We start from the raw sequence: 15792 nt of genomic DNA, 5'->3' as shown, positions 1-15792 counted from the left end.
ACTCTGTCACCAAGGCTGGAGTGTAGTCATGCAGTCCTAGCTGACTGTGGCCTTGAACTCCTGGGCTCAAGTGATCCTCCTGCCTCAGCCTGTTGAGTAGCTAGGACCACAGGTGCACATGCTGGTGAATTTTTGTTGTTGGTTTGTAGAGACGAGGTCTCACTGTGCTCACTGTGTTACCCAGGCTGGTCTCGAACTCCTGGGCTCCAGTGATCCTTTTGCTTCAGCCTCCCAAAGTGCTGGGATTACAGACATGAGTCACTGTGCCCAGCCCATTTCTTTGAACAGATATTGCTAAGAAAAATAGGCATATTTTTGAGAAATAAATATTTTCTCTTAGGCCGGCTCTTTTAGAATTGCTAGACTAGTAATCTGTCTTCTGTGCTTTTACTAGCTATTTTATAGAGATGCTTAGAAAATATCAGTATTTACATTTTAGGACATCTTTTGTTTTATGGATTTATGGTAAAAAATTAAATATCTTTAACACTTAGTAAATGAAGTGGTCATCTGTTTAGGTTTAGCGGGTTTGTCATTTTTGCAGTGCAAGCCTTCAAAAACTTTTTGAGGCCTAAGGGAAATTAATGTTTTCTTTTTCAATGAAATTTGATAATCCAGAGTAGTGGTCAGCAAACTTTTTCTGTAAAGAGGCATATACTAAATATTTTGGGCGTTTTGGGTTACACTGTCTCTGTTGCAATTACTCAACTCTATTGTAGTGCCAAAGCATCCACAGATGATACATAATCTAATATCGATAAGGATGGCTGTGTTCCAGTAGACCTTTATTTACGCAAATAAGTGGTTGGCTGAATTTAGTCTGCAGGCTCTAGTTTGCTGACTCCTGGTGTAGAGCAGTGATGTCCAATATAACTTGCTGCAGTGATCTGAAAATGTTTTGCATCCGTGCTGTCCAGTATGCTAGCCGCAAGCCACACATAGGTATCGATTACTGGAATGTAGTTAGTGTGACTGAGAAACTAATTAGTAGCTATCACACTGAACTGTGTAGGTTTAGAGTCTTTGGATGAGTGGCTTAGCAGCAAATAATTATCTGATCCATCAAGTGACCTTTCAATAAAAATGTTTAAATCAGTGTGTGGATAAATAGGAAAACTGTTATGTCTTCTTTCAAGTTATAGGAGAAATATTAAGGCTGAAATAGCTTGATAAAGCAAATCAATACTTGAACTATCAATTTATGAATGAAATCAAGGATATTGTACTACTTTTTCAGAAAGGTATTTTATGGCCGGATGAGGTGGGAGGATTGCTTGAACCCAGGAGTTTGAGGCTGTAGTGAGCTATGATGATGCCATTGCACTTCAGTATGGGCAACAGAATGAGACTCTCTTAAAAAAAAAAAGGTATTATAAAAGTTTGTAAATAGTATATATGCATAAAAATATACAATGTGGCTGGGCATGGTGGCTCATGCCTGTAATCCCAGCACTTCGGGGAGGCCGAGGTGGGCAGATCACTTGACGTAACGAGATCAAGGCCAGCCTTGCCAACAGTGAAAACTCCGTCTCTACTAAAAATACAAAAAATTAGCCGTGTGTGATAGTAGACACCTGTAATCCTAGCTACTTGGGAGGCTAAGGCACAATAATTGCTTGAACCTGGGATGTGGAAGCTGCTAATATTGCACCACTGCACTCCAGCCTGGGCGAGAGAGTGAGACTCTGTCTCAAAAAAACCAAAACAACAAAAACCCACCAGTGTAACGTAAGTCATCCCTTTTGCAGCCATTCTTTCCCTATTTTAGAGGCAATCATTCTTGGTTGTCCTTTAAGAGGGATTTTCTTTTGGGGTATGTGCATGCGTGTTAACTTAAAGATGTCATTAAATATGACATGCTAGTGTGCTGCACACTTCTCTATTTTTAGATCATGGCTCACTGCAGCTTTGGCTGCCTGGGCTCAAGCGATTGTTTCGCCTCAGCCTCCTGAGTAACTGGGACTACAGATATGGGCCACGCCCAGCTGTTTTCTGTTTTTTTTTTTTTTTTTTAATTATTTGTAGAGATGAGGTCTTCCTGTGTCTCTCAGTCTAGTCTTGAACTCATAGCCTCAAGTAATCCTCCTACCTTGACCTCTCAAATTGCTGGGGTTACAGGCATAAGCCATCATGCCTGGCCCTATTTTTATTTTTATTTAATTAATTTATTTATTGAGATGGAGTCTTGCTCTGTCACCCAGGCTGGAGTGCAGTGGGAAGATCTTGGCTCACTGCAGACTCCACCTCCCAGGTTCAAACAATTTTCCTGCCTCAGCCTCCTGAGTAGCTGGGACTACAGGCACATACCACCATACCTGGCTAATTTTTTTGTATTTTTAGTAGAGACAGGGTTCACCATGTTGGCCAGGCTGGTCTCTAAACTCCTGACCTCAAGTGATCCATCTGCATTGGCCTCCCAAAGTGCTAGGATTACAGGTGTGAGCCACCGTGCCTGGCCCATATTTTTAATTTTAAACATTACTTAAACGTTATGACATATCTATATACAGAGATGCCTTGTTTCTCTTAATATTTTTGTTGTATCTTGTTGTATTGACCTACATCATTGGCTCTTTCCAGTCTTGCTAGTACTAACACTGAAGTGGAATATTCTAGTAAGCACAGCATTTTATACCTAGTAATGTGTAAGTTAAATTCCTAGAAGCCGCGCCTGTAGTCCCAGCTACTCGGGAGGCTGAGGCAGGAGAATGGTGTAAACCCGGGAGGCGGAGCTTGCAGTGAGCTGAGATCCGCCACTGCACTCCAGCCTGGGAGACAGGGCAAGACTCTGTCTCAAAAAAAAAAAAAAAAAAAAAAAAAAATTCCTAGAAGCCGTTTACCTTTGGAGTAATGGCTTGGAATGGTTCACTAATACAGTGATATATAAGATAGAAATATTTGAAGACTGGAGATGGGGGTGTTGGCTAAGAATAAGGAAGTGAAATGTTAAGACAATAATAATATATATATATATATTTTTTGAGATGGAGTTTTGCTCTTCTTGCCCAGGCTGGAGTGCAATGGCACGATCTTGGCTCACCGCAACCTCTGCCTCCTGGGTTCAAGCGATTCTCTTGCCTCAGCCTCCCAAGTAGTTGGGATTGCAGGAATGTGCCACCATGCCCGGCTAATTTTGTGTTTTTCAGTGGAGACGGGTTTCACCATGTTGGCCAGGCTGGTCTCAAACTCTTGACCTCAGGAGATCTGCCCACCTCGACCTCCCAAAGTGCTGGGATTACAAGTGTGAGAGCCACTGCACCTGGCTGACAGTGATAATTAACACATAAAAATGAGCTATAAATCATTTGTTAAAGGAAGCGCAAGTTACTTTCTTTCTTTTTCTTTTTTTGAGACAGAGTTTTGCTTTGTTATCCAGGCTAGGGGGCAGTGGCGCGATCTGGGCTCACTGTACTTCTGCCTCCTGGGTTTAAGCTACTTTCTTATGGCTACTGTTTTAGGAGCATGGGAAAGCCTCCTAAAACAGTCTCTGTGTCTCTGAGTTTTATATAGGAAGAGTAGATCCATGGAAAGGTTTTTAATGCAATCTGTGTCAATGTTGATGAATTAAGTATTTTTATATTTTAAGGTGTATAAAATGTAGTGTCTTATATTTTTGAACTTGATATGCTAGACAAGTTAATATGTGGTGTTACAAGTTGTGTACAGTTGACCGTTGAATAGCAGGAGTTTGAACTGCATGGGTCCACTTACATGCAGGTTTGTGAAACCTGCGTATATGAGGGCCGACTTTTTGTATAGGCAGGTTCTCCAGGGCCAACTGCAGGACCTGAGTATGTGTGGATTTTGGTATATACAGGGGTCCCTGAACCAACCCTTCAAGTATAAAGAGGGGCATCTATTTGTTTTGAAAAATTATTCTATAGTGCAGAGTTAGATGACAATATAGGAGATTTTACAGCAATACGTTACAATTTGCAATTTTCTTGGTGGTAAACAGAGTAAGAGTATTTGGATGTTTTGAAACTAATGTGTTCTTTTAAAGATCAACTTGTTAAAATGTGACTAATATTAGTACTACTTTTGGACTCTAAAACAAAGGGACAAGATGAATAACTAGCATGACAATTTCTTTAAAACCAGAGAGTATCTAGAACCATAAAGGAGTAGCAGACAAAGCTATTTAAAGATTTTTGTCCATTTATAAATAGCTGATAGTCCAACACTTCCTGTAATAGCTGTTTTGAACGTGCACTGTACAGGGTAAAAGAGAGTCTCAAGAGAGAAGACAGGATGTAATTCAGGATACAAGTGTGCAGCAGTAGTTATTTATTGAGGGTTTGAGTTCTTATCCAGAAGTGAGTGATCACAGAGAAATAAAAACCTGTAAAGTCCTCAAATAACAGGTGTCTGTTTTTTTCTTTTTTGAGACAGAGTCTTGTTCTGTCGCCCAGGCTGGAGTGCATTGGCGCAATTTCGGCTCACTGCAAGCTCCGCCTGCTGGATTCACGCCATTCTCGTCTCAGCCTCCCCAGCAGCTGGGACTACAGGCACACACTGCCACGCTCGGCTAATTTTTTTTTGTATTTTTAATAGAGACGGGGTTTCACCGAGTTAGCCAGGATGGTCTCGTTCTACTGACGTCGTGATCTGCCCGCCTGGTCTCCCAAAGTGCTGGGATTGCAGGCGTGAGCCACTGCGCCCGGCAACAGGTGTCTTTATAAAATATCTTTAACTTGGCGGGGTGTGGTGGCTTACGCCTGCTATCCCAGCACGTTGGGAGGCTGAGGTGAGCAGATCACGAGGTCAGGAGTTCGAGACCAGCCTGGCCAATATGGTGAAACCCCATCTCTACTGAAAAATACAAAAATTAGCCGAACGTGGTAGCGCGCACCTGTAGTCCCAGCTATTCAGGAGGCTGAGGCAGGAGAGTCACTTGAACCCGGGAGGCGGAGGTTTCAGTGAGCCGAGATTGTGCCATTGCATGCCATCCTGGAGTAAGACTCCATCTCAAAAAAAAAAAAAATCTTTAACTTGAGCTATATAATAAGTCTTGCTAAAGGAAAAATACACTCTTCTTATAGAGGCTTTAAACCTGTTGTGTATTTTCTATTTAAAATTTTTTTCAGTGAGGGTTTGTAACGGATGATCTCAGTTACTAAGCTGGACGTGATTGGGGAATGGATTTATTTACCAAATAGGCCAGTTAACTTTGTTTTGTTCTGTAGTTATAGAACAAAACCTATTCATGGCAAAGTGTTTTGCAGATGTTTGTAGATATTTAAATTTGGACAGAAAGGTAAGTCCATGGTTTCTGGAAGATCCCTCCCTCCTTCCCTCCCTCTTTCCCTCCCTTTCTCCCTTTCTTTTTCTCTTTTCTCTTCTTTTCTTTTCTTTTTGTTCTGTATTTTCTTTCTTTCCTCTCTTTCTTTTCTTGAGACAGGGTCTTGCTCTTGTCACCCAGGCTGAAGTGAAAGTGATGTAGTCACAGCTCACTGTAGCCTTGACTTCCTGTGCTCAGATGATCCTCCCATCTCAGCCTCCTGAAGAGCTGGGACTACAGGCATGTACCACCATGCCTGATTAATTCTTGCATTTCTTGTAGAGACAATGGATTTTTCCATGTTGCCCAGGCTGGTCTCGAACTCCTGGGCTCAAGCCATCTACCCGCTTTGGCCTCCCAAAGTGCTGGAATTACAGGTGTAAGCCACTGCACCCAGCCTCAATTTAGTTATTGTAATTGCATTTTTTTTTTTTTTTTTTTTTTTTTGAGACGGAGTCTCGCTCTGTCGCCCAGGCTGGAGTGCGGTGGCCGGATCTCAGCTCACTGCAAGCTCCGCCTCCCGGGTTTACGCCATTCTCCTGCCTCAGCCTCCCGAGTAGCTGGGACTACAGGCGCCCACCACCTCGCCCGGCTAGTTTTTTGTATTTTTTTAGTAGAGACGGGGTTTCACCGTGTTAGCCAGGATGGTCTCGATCTCCTGACCTTGTGATCCGCCCGCCTCGGCCTCCCAAAGTGCTGGGATTACAGGCTTGAGCCACCGCGCCCGGCCCTGTAATTGCATTTTAAGAATGACTTAAACACTGAGTAAATCCTATTATTTTAGTGTTACGATAAGTATACGAGTGCAGGTATCTTTTTGGTAGAATGATTTATTTTCCTCTGGGTAGATACCTAGTAATGGAATTGCTGGGTCAAATGATCATTCTATTTTTGATTCTTTGAGGAATCTCCAAACTGCTTTCCACAGGGGATGAACTCTTACTTTAGGATTTAGGTGCAAATTTAAAAAAGGACTTTTCTGTCTCCTGAAAGATTTTATGTAATTTGATCTTGTCTTATTTACAAAACCAGAATTGTATTAACTGATTTTTTTAGCAATCTGTTGATCTTTGTTGTATATTTGTATCAAAGTGGAAATGATTTTATGCTATTAAAATTATGAAATAACGGTTGCATGTGGTAAAAAACTTAAACAGTATAGTTGTATATAAAATGAAAAGTAAAAGCCTAGGCTGGATGCTGTGGCTCACGCCTGTAATCCCAGCACTTTGGGGGGCTGAGGTGGGCGGATCACAAGGTCAGGAGATTGAGACCATCCTGTAGAAACCTTGTCTCTACTAAAAATACAAAAAATTAGCCAGGCGTGGTGGTGGGCGCCTGTAGTCCTAGCTACCCGGGAGGCTGAGGCAGGAGAATGGCGTAAACTCGGGAGGTGGAGCTTGCAATGAGCCAAAATTGCACCACTGCACTCCATCCTGGGCGACAGAGCAAGACTCTGCCTCAAAAAAAAAAAGTAAAAGCCTTCCTTCTCACTGTCTGTGCCGGAGACTGTCCTTGTCACATCTCAGAGGTAACCAGTATTAACCATTTCTGTGTAAGTTTTGCTGTTGCTTACTGTTGCTTACCATTATAACTTTAAATAATATACATATAATTCTGCTTCTTGATTTATCAACTTTAGGCAGTTTTTGTTAAGTTTCCATCAGAGAGGCTGAGCAATTTTGTGAAATCCCACTACCCCTTTTGTTTTCCCTTTTCTCATCCTAACCTTCAAATTTATTACTTCTATTTTAATTTGTTTCTAGTAAATACTTTTTAGTTTTTGAGACAAAGTCTGCCTCTGTTGCCCAGGCTGGAGTGCAGTGGCGTGATCTCGGCTCACTGCAACCTCCGCCTGCCGGATTCACACCATTCTCCTGCCTCAGCCTCCCGGGTAGCTGGGACTACAGGTGCCCGCCACTACGCCTGGCTAAGTTTTTGTAATTTTAGGAGAAACGGGGTTTCACCGTGTTCGCCAGGATGGTCTCGATCTCCTGACCTTGTGATCCGCCCGCCTCGGCCTCCCAAAGTGCTGGGATTACGGGTGTCAGCCACCGTGCCTGGCCTCTAGTAAATACTTCTATGGCTCTAAATTATAAACTTAAATTTCTTTTTCATTATTTATTAATTTAGATATTATCTCTGATCTTTCCAATGTGAATTTTTTTCTTCTTTTAGATTTTAGATTTGGGGATACATGTGCAGGGTTGTTGCATGGGTATATTGCATCATGCTGAATTTGGGCTTCTGTTGAACCCATCACCCAAATAGTGAACATAGTACCCAGTAAGTAGTTTTTCAACCCATTCCCTTCTGTTTTCCCCCTTTTGGAGTCCCTGGTGTCTGTTATTCACATGTTTATGTTCGTGTGTACCCATTGTTTAGCTCACACTTATAAGTGAGGACATGCAGTATTTAATTTTCTGTTTTCTTATTTCACTTAGGATAATGGCCTCCAGCCCAACCCATGTTGCTGCAAAGGACGTGATTTCATTCTTTTTTATGGCTGCATAGTATTTCATGGTGTATATATACCACATTTTCTTTTTAACTGTTGATAGACACCAAGGAGGATTCCATGACTTTGCTGTTGTGAATAGTGTTATGATAAACATACGAATGCAGGTGTGTTTTTGGTAGAATGATTTCTTTACCTCTGGGTAGATACCTAGTAATGGGATTGCTGGGTCAAATGGTAGTTCTGTTTTTGGTTCTTTGAGGAATCTCCAAACTGCTTTCCACAGGGGCTGAACTAGTTTATATTCCTGCCAACAGTATATAAGTGTTCCCTTTTCTCCTCAACCTTGCCAGCATCTCTTGTTTTTTATTTTTGATAATAGCCATTCTGACTGGTGTAAGATGGTATCTCACTGTGGTTTTAATTTGTGTTTCTCTGATGACTAGTGATGTTGAACATTTTCTCCCATATTTTTTGGCTACTTGTATGTCTTCTTTTGAGAAGTACCCATTCATGTCCTTCGCCCACTTTTTAATAGGGTTGTCTTTTTCTGATTTTAAAAAATTTAAAATAACTTATTTATTTTATTTTTTTGAGACAGAGTTTCGCTTTGTCACTGAGGCTGGAGTGCAGTGGCGTGATCATGGCTCAGTGCAACCTCAATCTCCTGGGCCTAAGCAATTCCCCCACCTCAGCCTCTTGAGTAGCTGGGACCACAGGTGTACACCACTAAGCCTGGCTAATTTTTAAATTTTTTGTGGAGACAGTGTCTCACTATGTTATCAAGGCTGGTCTTTAACTCCTGGGCTCAAGCAGTTCTCCCACCTCGGCCTCCCAAAGTGCTGCCGATGACAGGTGTGAGCCAGCTGCCTCCCCTAGCCCCCAGCCAAGATTGCATTCTTGGTTTGGTTCTCAGCTTGAATGTTATTGGTGTATAGAAATGCGGTTGATTTTTATATGTTGATATTTTATCGTGAAACTGTACCGAAGTCGTTTATCAGGTCTTGGAGACTTTTGAAGGAATCTTTAGGGTTTTCTAGGTACAGGATCATATTATCAGTAAATAAATAATTTGACTTCCTCTTTTCCTGTTTGGATGCCTTTCATTTTTCTCTCTTGCCTGATTGCTCTGGCTAGGGCTTCCAATACTGTATTGAATAGGGGTGGTGAGAGTGGCCATCCTTGTCTTGTTCCAGTTGTTGGGGGAATGCATCCAACTTTTGCTCTTTCAGTATGATGTTGGCTGTGGGTTTGTCATAGATGGCTCTTATTATTTTGAGCTATGTTCCTTCAGTGCCTAGTTTGTTGAGCATTTTTGTCATGAAGGGAATGTTAGATTTGTCACATGCTTTTTCTGTGCTTACTGAGATGATCATATGGTTTTTGTTTTTATTTCTGTTTATGTGGTGAATCACATTTCTTCATTTGTATATGTTGAACCATCCTTGCATCCCAGGAATAAAGCCCACTTGATCATAGTGAATTATCTTTTCAATGTGCTGCTGGATTTGGTTTGTATTTTGTTGAGGATTTTTGCATCTACGTTCATCAGGGATATTGGCCTGTACTTTTCTCTGTTTGTTGTATCTTTGCCAGATTTTAGTATGAGGATGATACTGATTTTGTAGAATAAATTAGGGAGGAATCCTCCCTCCTTGATTTTTTGGAATAGTTTCAGTAGGGTTGGTACCAGCTCTTCTTTGTATGTCTGGCAGAATTCAACTGTGAATCCATCTGGTCCAGGGCTATTTTTGGTTGGTAGGCTTTTAATTACTGATTCCATTTCGTAACTTGATATTGGTCTGTTCAGGGTTTCAAATTCTTCCTGGTTCAATCTTTAGAGATTGTGTCTTTCTAACATGAATGTTAAAGGAGGTAATACATCTTTCCCACTCTTTGTTGCTACTTCCCAATTTTTAAAGTATAATGTTAGTAATAATCTTTGTAGTATTTTGGTGTATTCAATGCTCTTTTGTCCATGGGTTAATTCTAAAAAGTGAACATTTAAAGCATTCAACAGCATTGAAATACTATGATTTTAAAATTTATTTACTGCTGAGTAGATTAATATGTTGAGACTCGTGGAGAAGGAAATGTAATCTTTAGTACCATCAACCCTCTCTATAGGTTCTGCATCCACAGATTCAATCAACTGTGTGTTGAAAATATTCAAGATTGGGCGCTGTGGCTCACACCTGTAATTCCAGCACTTTGGGAGGTCTAGGCGGGTGGATTGCTTGAGCTCAGAAGTTCAAGGCCAGCCTGAGCAATATAATGAGACTTCGTCTCTACAAAAAAGTAAACAAAAAACTAGCTGGGTATAGTGGTGCATGCTTGTGGTCCCAGCTAACTTGGGGGCTGAGGTGGGAAGATCACTTGAGCTGGGGAGGTTGAGGCTGCAGTGAGCCGAGAAAAAAAAAATTAGAAAAAACTCCAAAAAAAAAAATTAGAAAAAACTCCTAAACAATAAAAAATAATGCAAATAAACCCAGCATAACTATTTATAAAGTATTTACATTGTATTAAGTATTATAAGTAATATAGGGATGATTTAAAGTATACGAGAGGATACATATAGGTTATATGCAAATATGGTGCCGTTTTATATCAGGGACTTGAGCATTCTTGGATTTTGGTTTGGAAGGAACTGAAACCAACCACATGGTCCACATACTCCTCCCCACACCATACTGAGGGATGACTGTATTAAAAAAGTACAGCTTGAAACAGTGTTCCAGGTGTTAAGATCTAATTGTTGATGTTAATTTATTCTGCCTTTTCTTCAAGTCTTCTGGGTCATATTCAGCTAGTAGTTTTTCTTTATATCCTATGTGTGGTTTTTCTTGGAGTCTTGCTTTTGGTTGTTTTTAGATGATGATGTCTTTTTTTTTTTGAAGACAGTTTGGTTTTATTCTTAACACGCAGTTTGGAGTGCAGTGGCATGATCATGGCTCACTGCACCCTCGACCTCCTGGCTCAGGTGGTCCTCCCACCTCAGCCCCCTGAGTAGCTGGGCTTAAAGGCACCCACTACCACGCCTGGCTAATTTTCATATTTTTTTGAAGAGACAGGGTTTTGCCATGTTGCCCAGGCTGGTCTTAAACTCTTGGGCTCAGGTGATCTGCCTGCCTCGGCCTCCCGAAGTACTAGGATTACAGGCATGAGCCACTGTGCCTAGCTGAGGATGTCTGTTTAAGTAGCATTTTCATATAGGATGTGTAGATTTTCTGAGTTCTTGCATGTCTGATAATGTATTTTGTTCTCATAAGTCTGGCTGAATTAATAATTAAATATTAAGAATAATTTTTTTCTTAACATTCAAAACTATTGCTTCATGTCTTCTAGTATATCTTGTTGTTTCTGGGAAGTTTCTTTTTTTTTTTTGGAGACAGAGTCTCTCTCTTGTCGCCCAGGCTGGAGTACAGTGGCGCGATCTGGGCTCACTGCAACCTCTGCCTCCCAGGTTCAAGTGATGCTTTTGCCTCGGCCTCCCGAGTACCTGGGATTACAGGCACCTGCCACCACTCCGGGGTAATTTTTGTATTTTTAGCAGAGACAGGGTTTCACTACCTTGGCGAGGCTTATCTTGAACTCATGACCCTGTGATCCACCCGCCTCAGCCTCCCAAAGTGGTGGGATTATAGGCGTGAGCCACTGCTCCCAGCCAAAAATCCAATTTCTTGTTTCAATTTATGTATATTTTTTTCTTTTTCTTTGAGATGGAGTTTTGCTCTGTTGCGTTGGGTGGAGTGCAGTGGCACAATCTTGGCTCACTGCAGCCTCTGCCTCCTGGGTTCAAGCAATTCTCGTGCCTCAGTCTCCTGAGTAGCTGGGATTACAGGTGTGTGCCACCATGCCTGGCTAATTTTTTTTGTATTTTTAGTAGAGACGGGATTTCACCATGTTGGCCAGGCTGATCTCGAACTGCTGACCTCAAATTATCCGTCTGCCTTGGCCTCCCAAAGTGCTGGGATTACAGGTGTGAGCCACCGCACCTGGCTATTTTTTTCTTCACTCTTCTTTTTTTTTTGTTTTGAGACATGGTCTCACTCTGTTGCTCAGCCTGGAGAGCAGTGATGCAGCCTCGACCTCCCTGGGCTCAGGTGATCCTCCCACCTCAGCCTCCTAAGTAGCTAGGACAACAGGCATGTGCCACTACGCCTGGCTGATTTTTGTGTTTTTTTGTAGAGATGCGGTTTTGCTACGTAGCCCAGGCTGATCTTGAACTATGGAGCTCAAGTAATCCGCCTGACTCCACCTCCCAAAGTGCTGGGATTTTAGGCGTGAGCCACCATGCCCAACCCTCTTCCTCTTTTTGATTTTATACTTTTTTCTGTAAATGTTTTTGTAATTTTAAAATTATTTTTTATTTTATTTTATATTTATTGTTCTGTCTATCTGTCTGTCTGTCTGTCTGTCTGTCTATCTATCTTTTTTGAGATGGAGTCTTATCCTGTTGCCCAGGCTGGAGTGCAGTGGCACGATGATCTCAGCTCACTGCAATCTCTGCCTCCTGGGTTCAAACGATTCTCTTGCCTCAGCCTCCCAAGTATCTGGGATTACAGGCACCCACCACCACACACAGCTAATTTTTGTATTTTTTAGTAGAGGCAGGGTTTCACCATGTTGGTCAGGCTGGTCTCAAACTCCTGACCTCGTGATTCTTCCACCTCAGCCTCCAAAGGTGCTGGGATTACAGGTGTGAGCCACCATGCCCGGCCATATATGTGCATTTTTTCTCACAGCTGAGGCAAATACCAATTTATGTGTATTTTATTTTTATTTATTTATTTATTTGAAACAGGGTCTCACTATATTGCTCAGGCTGGGATGCAGTGGTATGGTCTCAGCTCACTGCAACCTCGGCCTCCTGGGCTGAAGCCATCTTCTGATTTTAGCCTTCCAAGTAGCTGGAAGGTGCATGCCACCATGCCCAGCTAAGTTTTGTAGTTTTTGTAGAGATGGCGGTCACACCATGTTGTGTTGACTGGTCTCAAACTCTCGAGCTCAAACAGTACAGCCACCTCAGCCTCCCAAAGTGCTAGCATTACAAGCATGTGCCACCACTCCCAGCCTGTATTTTTATTTATTTATTTATTTATTTGTTTGTTTGGCGGAATCTCACTCTGTCGCCAGGCTGGAGTGCAGTGGCACGATCTCGGCGCACTGCAGCCTCCGCCTCATGGGTTCTAGCGATTCTCCTGCCTCAGTCTCCCAAGTAGCTGGGACTACAGGCACGCATTGCCATGCCCAGCTAATTTTTTGTGTTTTTAGTACAGACGGGGTTTCACCATGTTGGCCAGGATGGTCACGATCTCTTGACCTCGTGATCCGCCCGCCTCGGCCTCCCAAAGTACTGGGATTACAAGTGTGAGCCACAGTGCCTGGCAGCCTGTATTTTATTTTTAAGTAATTATATGTTGTTTGGACATAAGTACTTACTAAATTACCTAATTATGTAATGATTGGAATCATCAGGTATTTCCTTTGACCTAGGGTCCTGTGAACAAACTAAGATACTAAGGGTACTGTGAATGAGTTTGAGATTCTCTAACTTTAGATATGATCAGTGTTTATCTATAGTATCGAATTTTTCTTTAAGAACTTGATTTTTAGTGGATGTTTATATCTTTTATTATATGAATATGCAATGCTTTACTGAGTCCTTTCTGCTTGCTGAACATTTAAGTTTTTCCTAGTATTTTGATAATATATGTAATACTAATAGCTGTTGTTGTGTCTAAATCTTGGTCTTTATATCTAATTCCTTCCTTAAAATAGTGTCTTATCAATTAATTTGCTGTGTTAAAGGGTATTAGTTGTTTAAGCCTCTTAGTATATATAACCTAATTTTTTTCATAAATAGTTTTCTCCACTACTACTAACAATACGTAAAAAGTGCCCCCATCCCAACCTCAGTGGCTGTGAATGTTCTTTATCACAATTTGACAGTTGAAATGGTTTCTGCTTCAGCGTGACAGTAGTTAGAGCTGTTTTCTCCATGATTTTCCTATATCTGAGCTAAAGAGCTGAGCAGCCTTACAATTTACATATCTCTTAGCTCCTAGGACCTGTAGTTCGTGGTTGAGGTACCACCCCTCTTCCAGCCTCACTAGTCTTTACCCACTTTATAGTTGGTAAGTATTTTTGACCTATTAAAAAGTCGAAAGTTTGTGCTGGGCATGGTGGCTCCCACCTGTAATCCCAGCACTTTGGGAGGCTGAGGTCTGTGGATTGCTTGAGCCCAGGAGTTCTGTACTAGCCTGGGCAACATGGGGGAACCCTGTCTCTACAAAAAATACAAAAATTAGCCAAGTGTGGTGACATGCACCTGTAGTCCCAGCTACTCAGGAGGCTGAGGTGGGAGAAGCACCTGAGCCAGGGAAAGTTGAGGCTACAGTGAGCTGTGATCACACCACTGCACTCAAGCTTTGGTGACAGACTGAGACCCTGTCACAAAAACAAAACAAAATGAGACAGCAACAAGTTTTCTTTGGAATATTTTATTTTTATGTAATCTTGTCATCCACATTTTTCTACGTTTATGTTAAAGATATGTTCTACAATATAATTTACCAGGAAGTTTTCTAGTCATCTTAATTTCCTGTTGTTAATTTTTATTGGAATAATGGGTAATTTTTTTCACAGATATATATATTATTTTGAAAAGTAGTGAAGAATAAACAAAGTTTCATGTTGTGTTTTGGTGTAGAAATTATTAAAAGCATTTTGAAAAATATCAGGCCGGGTGTGGTGGCTCACCCCTGTAATCCCAGCACTTTGGGAGGCTGAGGCGGGCGGATCACGAGGTCAGGAGATTGAGACTATCCTGACTAAGATGGTGAAACCCCATCCCTTCTAAAATACAAAAAAAATTAGCTGGGCATGGTAGCATACGTCTGTAGTCCCAGCTACTTGGGAGGCTGAGGCAGGAGAATTGCTTGAACCTGGGAGGCAGAGGTTGCAGTGAGCCAAGACAATGCTGCTGCATTCCAGTCTGGCGACAGAGTGAGATCCCGTCTCAAAAAAAAAAAAAAAAAAAAAAAGGAGAGAGGAGAATGCAGATTTAGCTGTCATTTAACACTGGGAAGAACAGGCCAGGCGCAGTGGCTCACAGGTAATCCTAGCACTTTGGGAGGCCAAGGTGGGTGGATCACCTGATGTCAGGAGTTCGAGACCAGCCTGACCAAATATGGTGGAACCCCGTCTCTACTAAAAATACAAAAGTTAGCTGGACGTGGTGGCGGGCGCCCTTAGTCCCAGTTACTCGGGAAGCTGAGACAGGAGAATTGCTTGAACTTGGGAGACAGAGGTTGCAGTGAGCTGAGATTGTGCCACTGCACTCCAGCCTGGGTGACAGAGCGAGACTCCATCTCCAAACAAACAAAAAACCTGGGAATAACACCACTCTGGTGTTTATCGTGTGTGGATTTGTCATTCTGGCTTTGTGCAACAGAAAAACCAATCAATATTATACCAATAAGGTGTTTATTTTCCTTTTGTAAGGAAAGGTCCAGAGATGGGGCATGCTGGGCTGGTGCAATTGTGCTAGGATATTAACAAGTATTCGCCTCCTTTCCTCTGTCTGTTCTGTGGTTTTTGTACATGTGGTTCCAAATGATTGTTATGCCTCCAGGTATTTCTTTCACATTCTGGCAGGAAGAAGGGGAAGAGGCAAAGGCTGAAAAGCAAAAGAGACTGTACCAACCAAATGGTAAGCAAATGCCTTCTTTGGATTAGAGGGACACAAGGGAAAACAGGTTGTGAATGGCTGTGGGGAAGCCAGTCAGTAACAGTCTCTGCCACAGTGTAGAACAAAGGGTTCAGTGAAAGGTGGGCAAGAAATCTTTGAGTTAATGTTAAGCAGTTAAAACCCACATTCTTAGTAAGTACAATTTATGAGCTATCACTGTCTCCCACACTGTGTAAAGACTTTTCATAATCAACCAGAACACATTTTGTTGACTTTCATGTCCATATAAGTATAAAGGCTTAAAATTTAGGATAATTTTTTTTAAGCAAAGCCTTATAACACTAATGTTGTGCTTATCTT

The 15792-nt window shown here is 41.8% G+C and overlaps 1 protein-coding gene across 6 annotated transcripts in view; it reads left to right on the top strand.

The window, feature by feature from the left end:
• The window catches only part of CDK19 (cyclin dependent kinase 19), a 226907-nt gene that overhangs the window by 23364 nt on the left and 187751 nt on the right, over positions 1–15792 (top strand). The window contains exon 1 of one of the 6 annotated variants that reach the window (XM_033234888.1): positions 15113–15453. The exons of 4 other annotated variants lie outside the window; for them this stretch is intronic. In XM_033234888.1, coding sequence (XP_033090779.1) covers positions 15451–15453 — 3 coding nt within the window. In that variant the 5' untranslated portion in view covers positions 15113–15450. Of the gene's footprint in view, positions 1–15112; positions 15454–15792 lie in introns of those variants that run through there. One more of the 6 variants, XM_033234891.1, reaches the window with a different exon arrangement.

This window comes from Trachypithecus francoisi, unplaced genomic scaffold (assembly GCF_009764315.1).
Source record: "Trachypithecus francoisi isolate TF-2019V2 unplaced genomic scaffold, Tfra_2.0 Lachesis_group15, whole genome shotgun sequence".
Taxonomy (NCBI): Eukaryota; Metazoa; Chordata; class Mammalia; order Primates; family Cercopithecidae; genus Trachypithecus; species Trachypithecus francoisi.
This window is presented reverse-complemented; position numbering and strand designations above follow the sequence as displayed.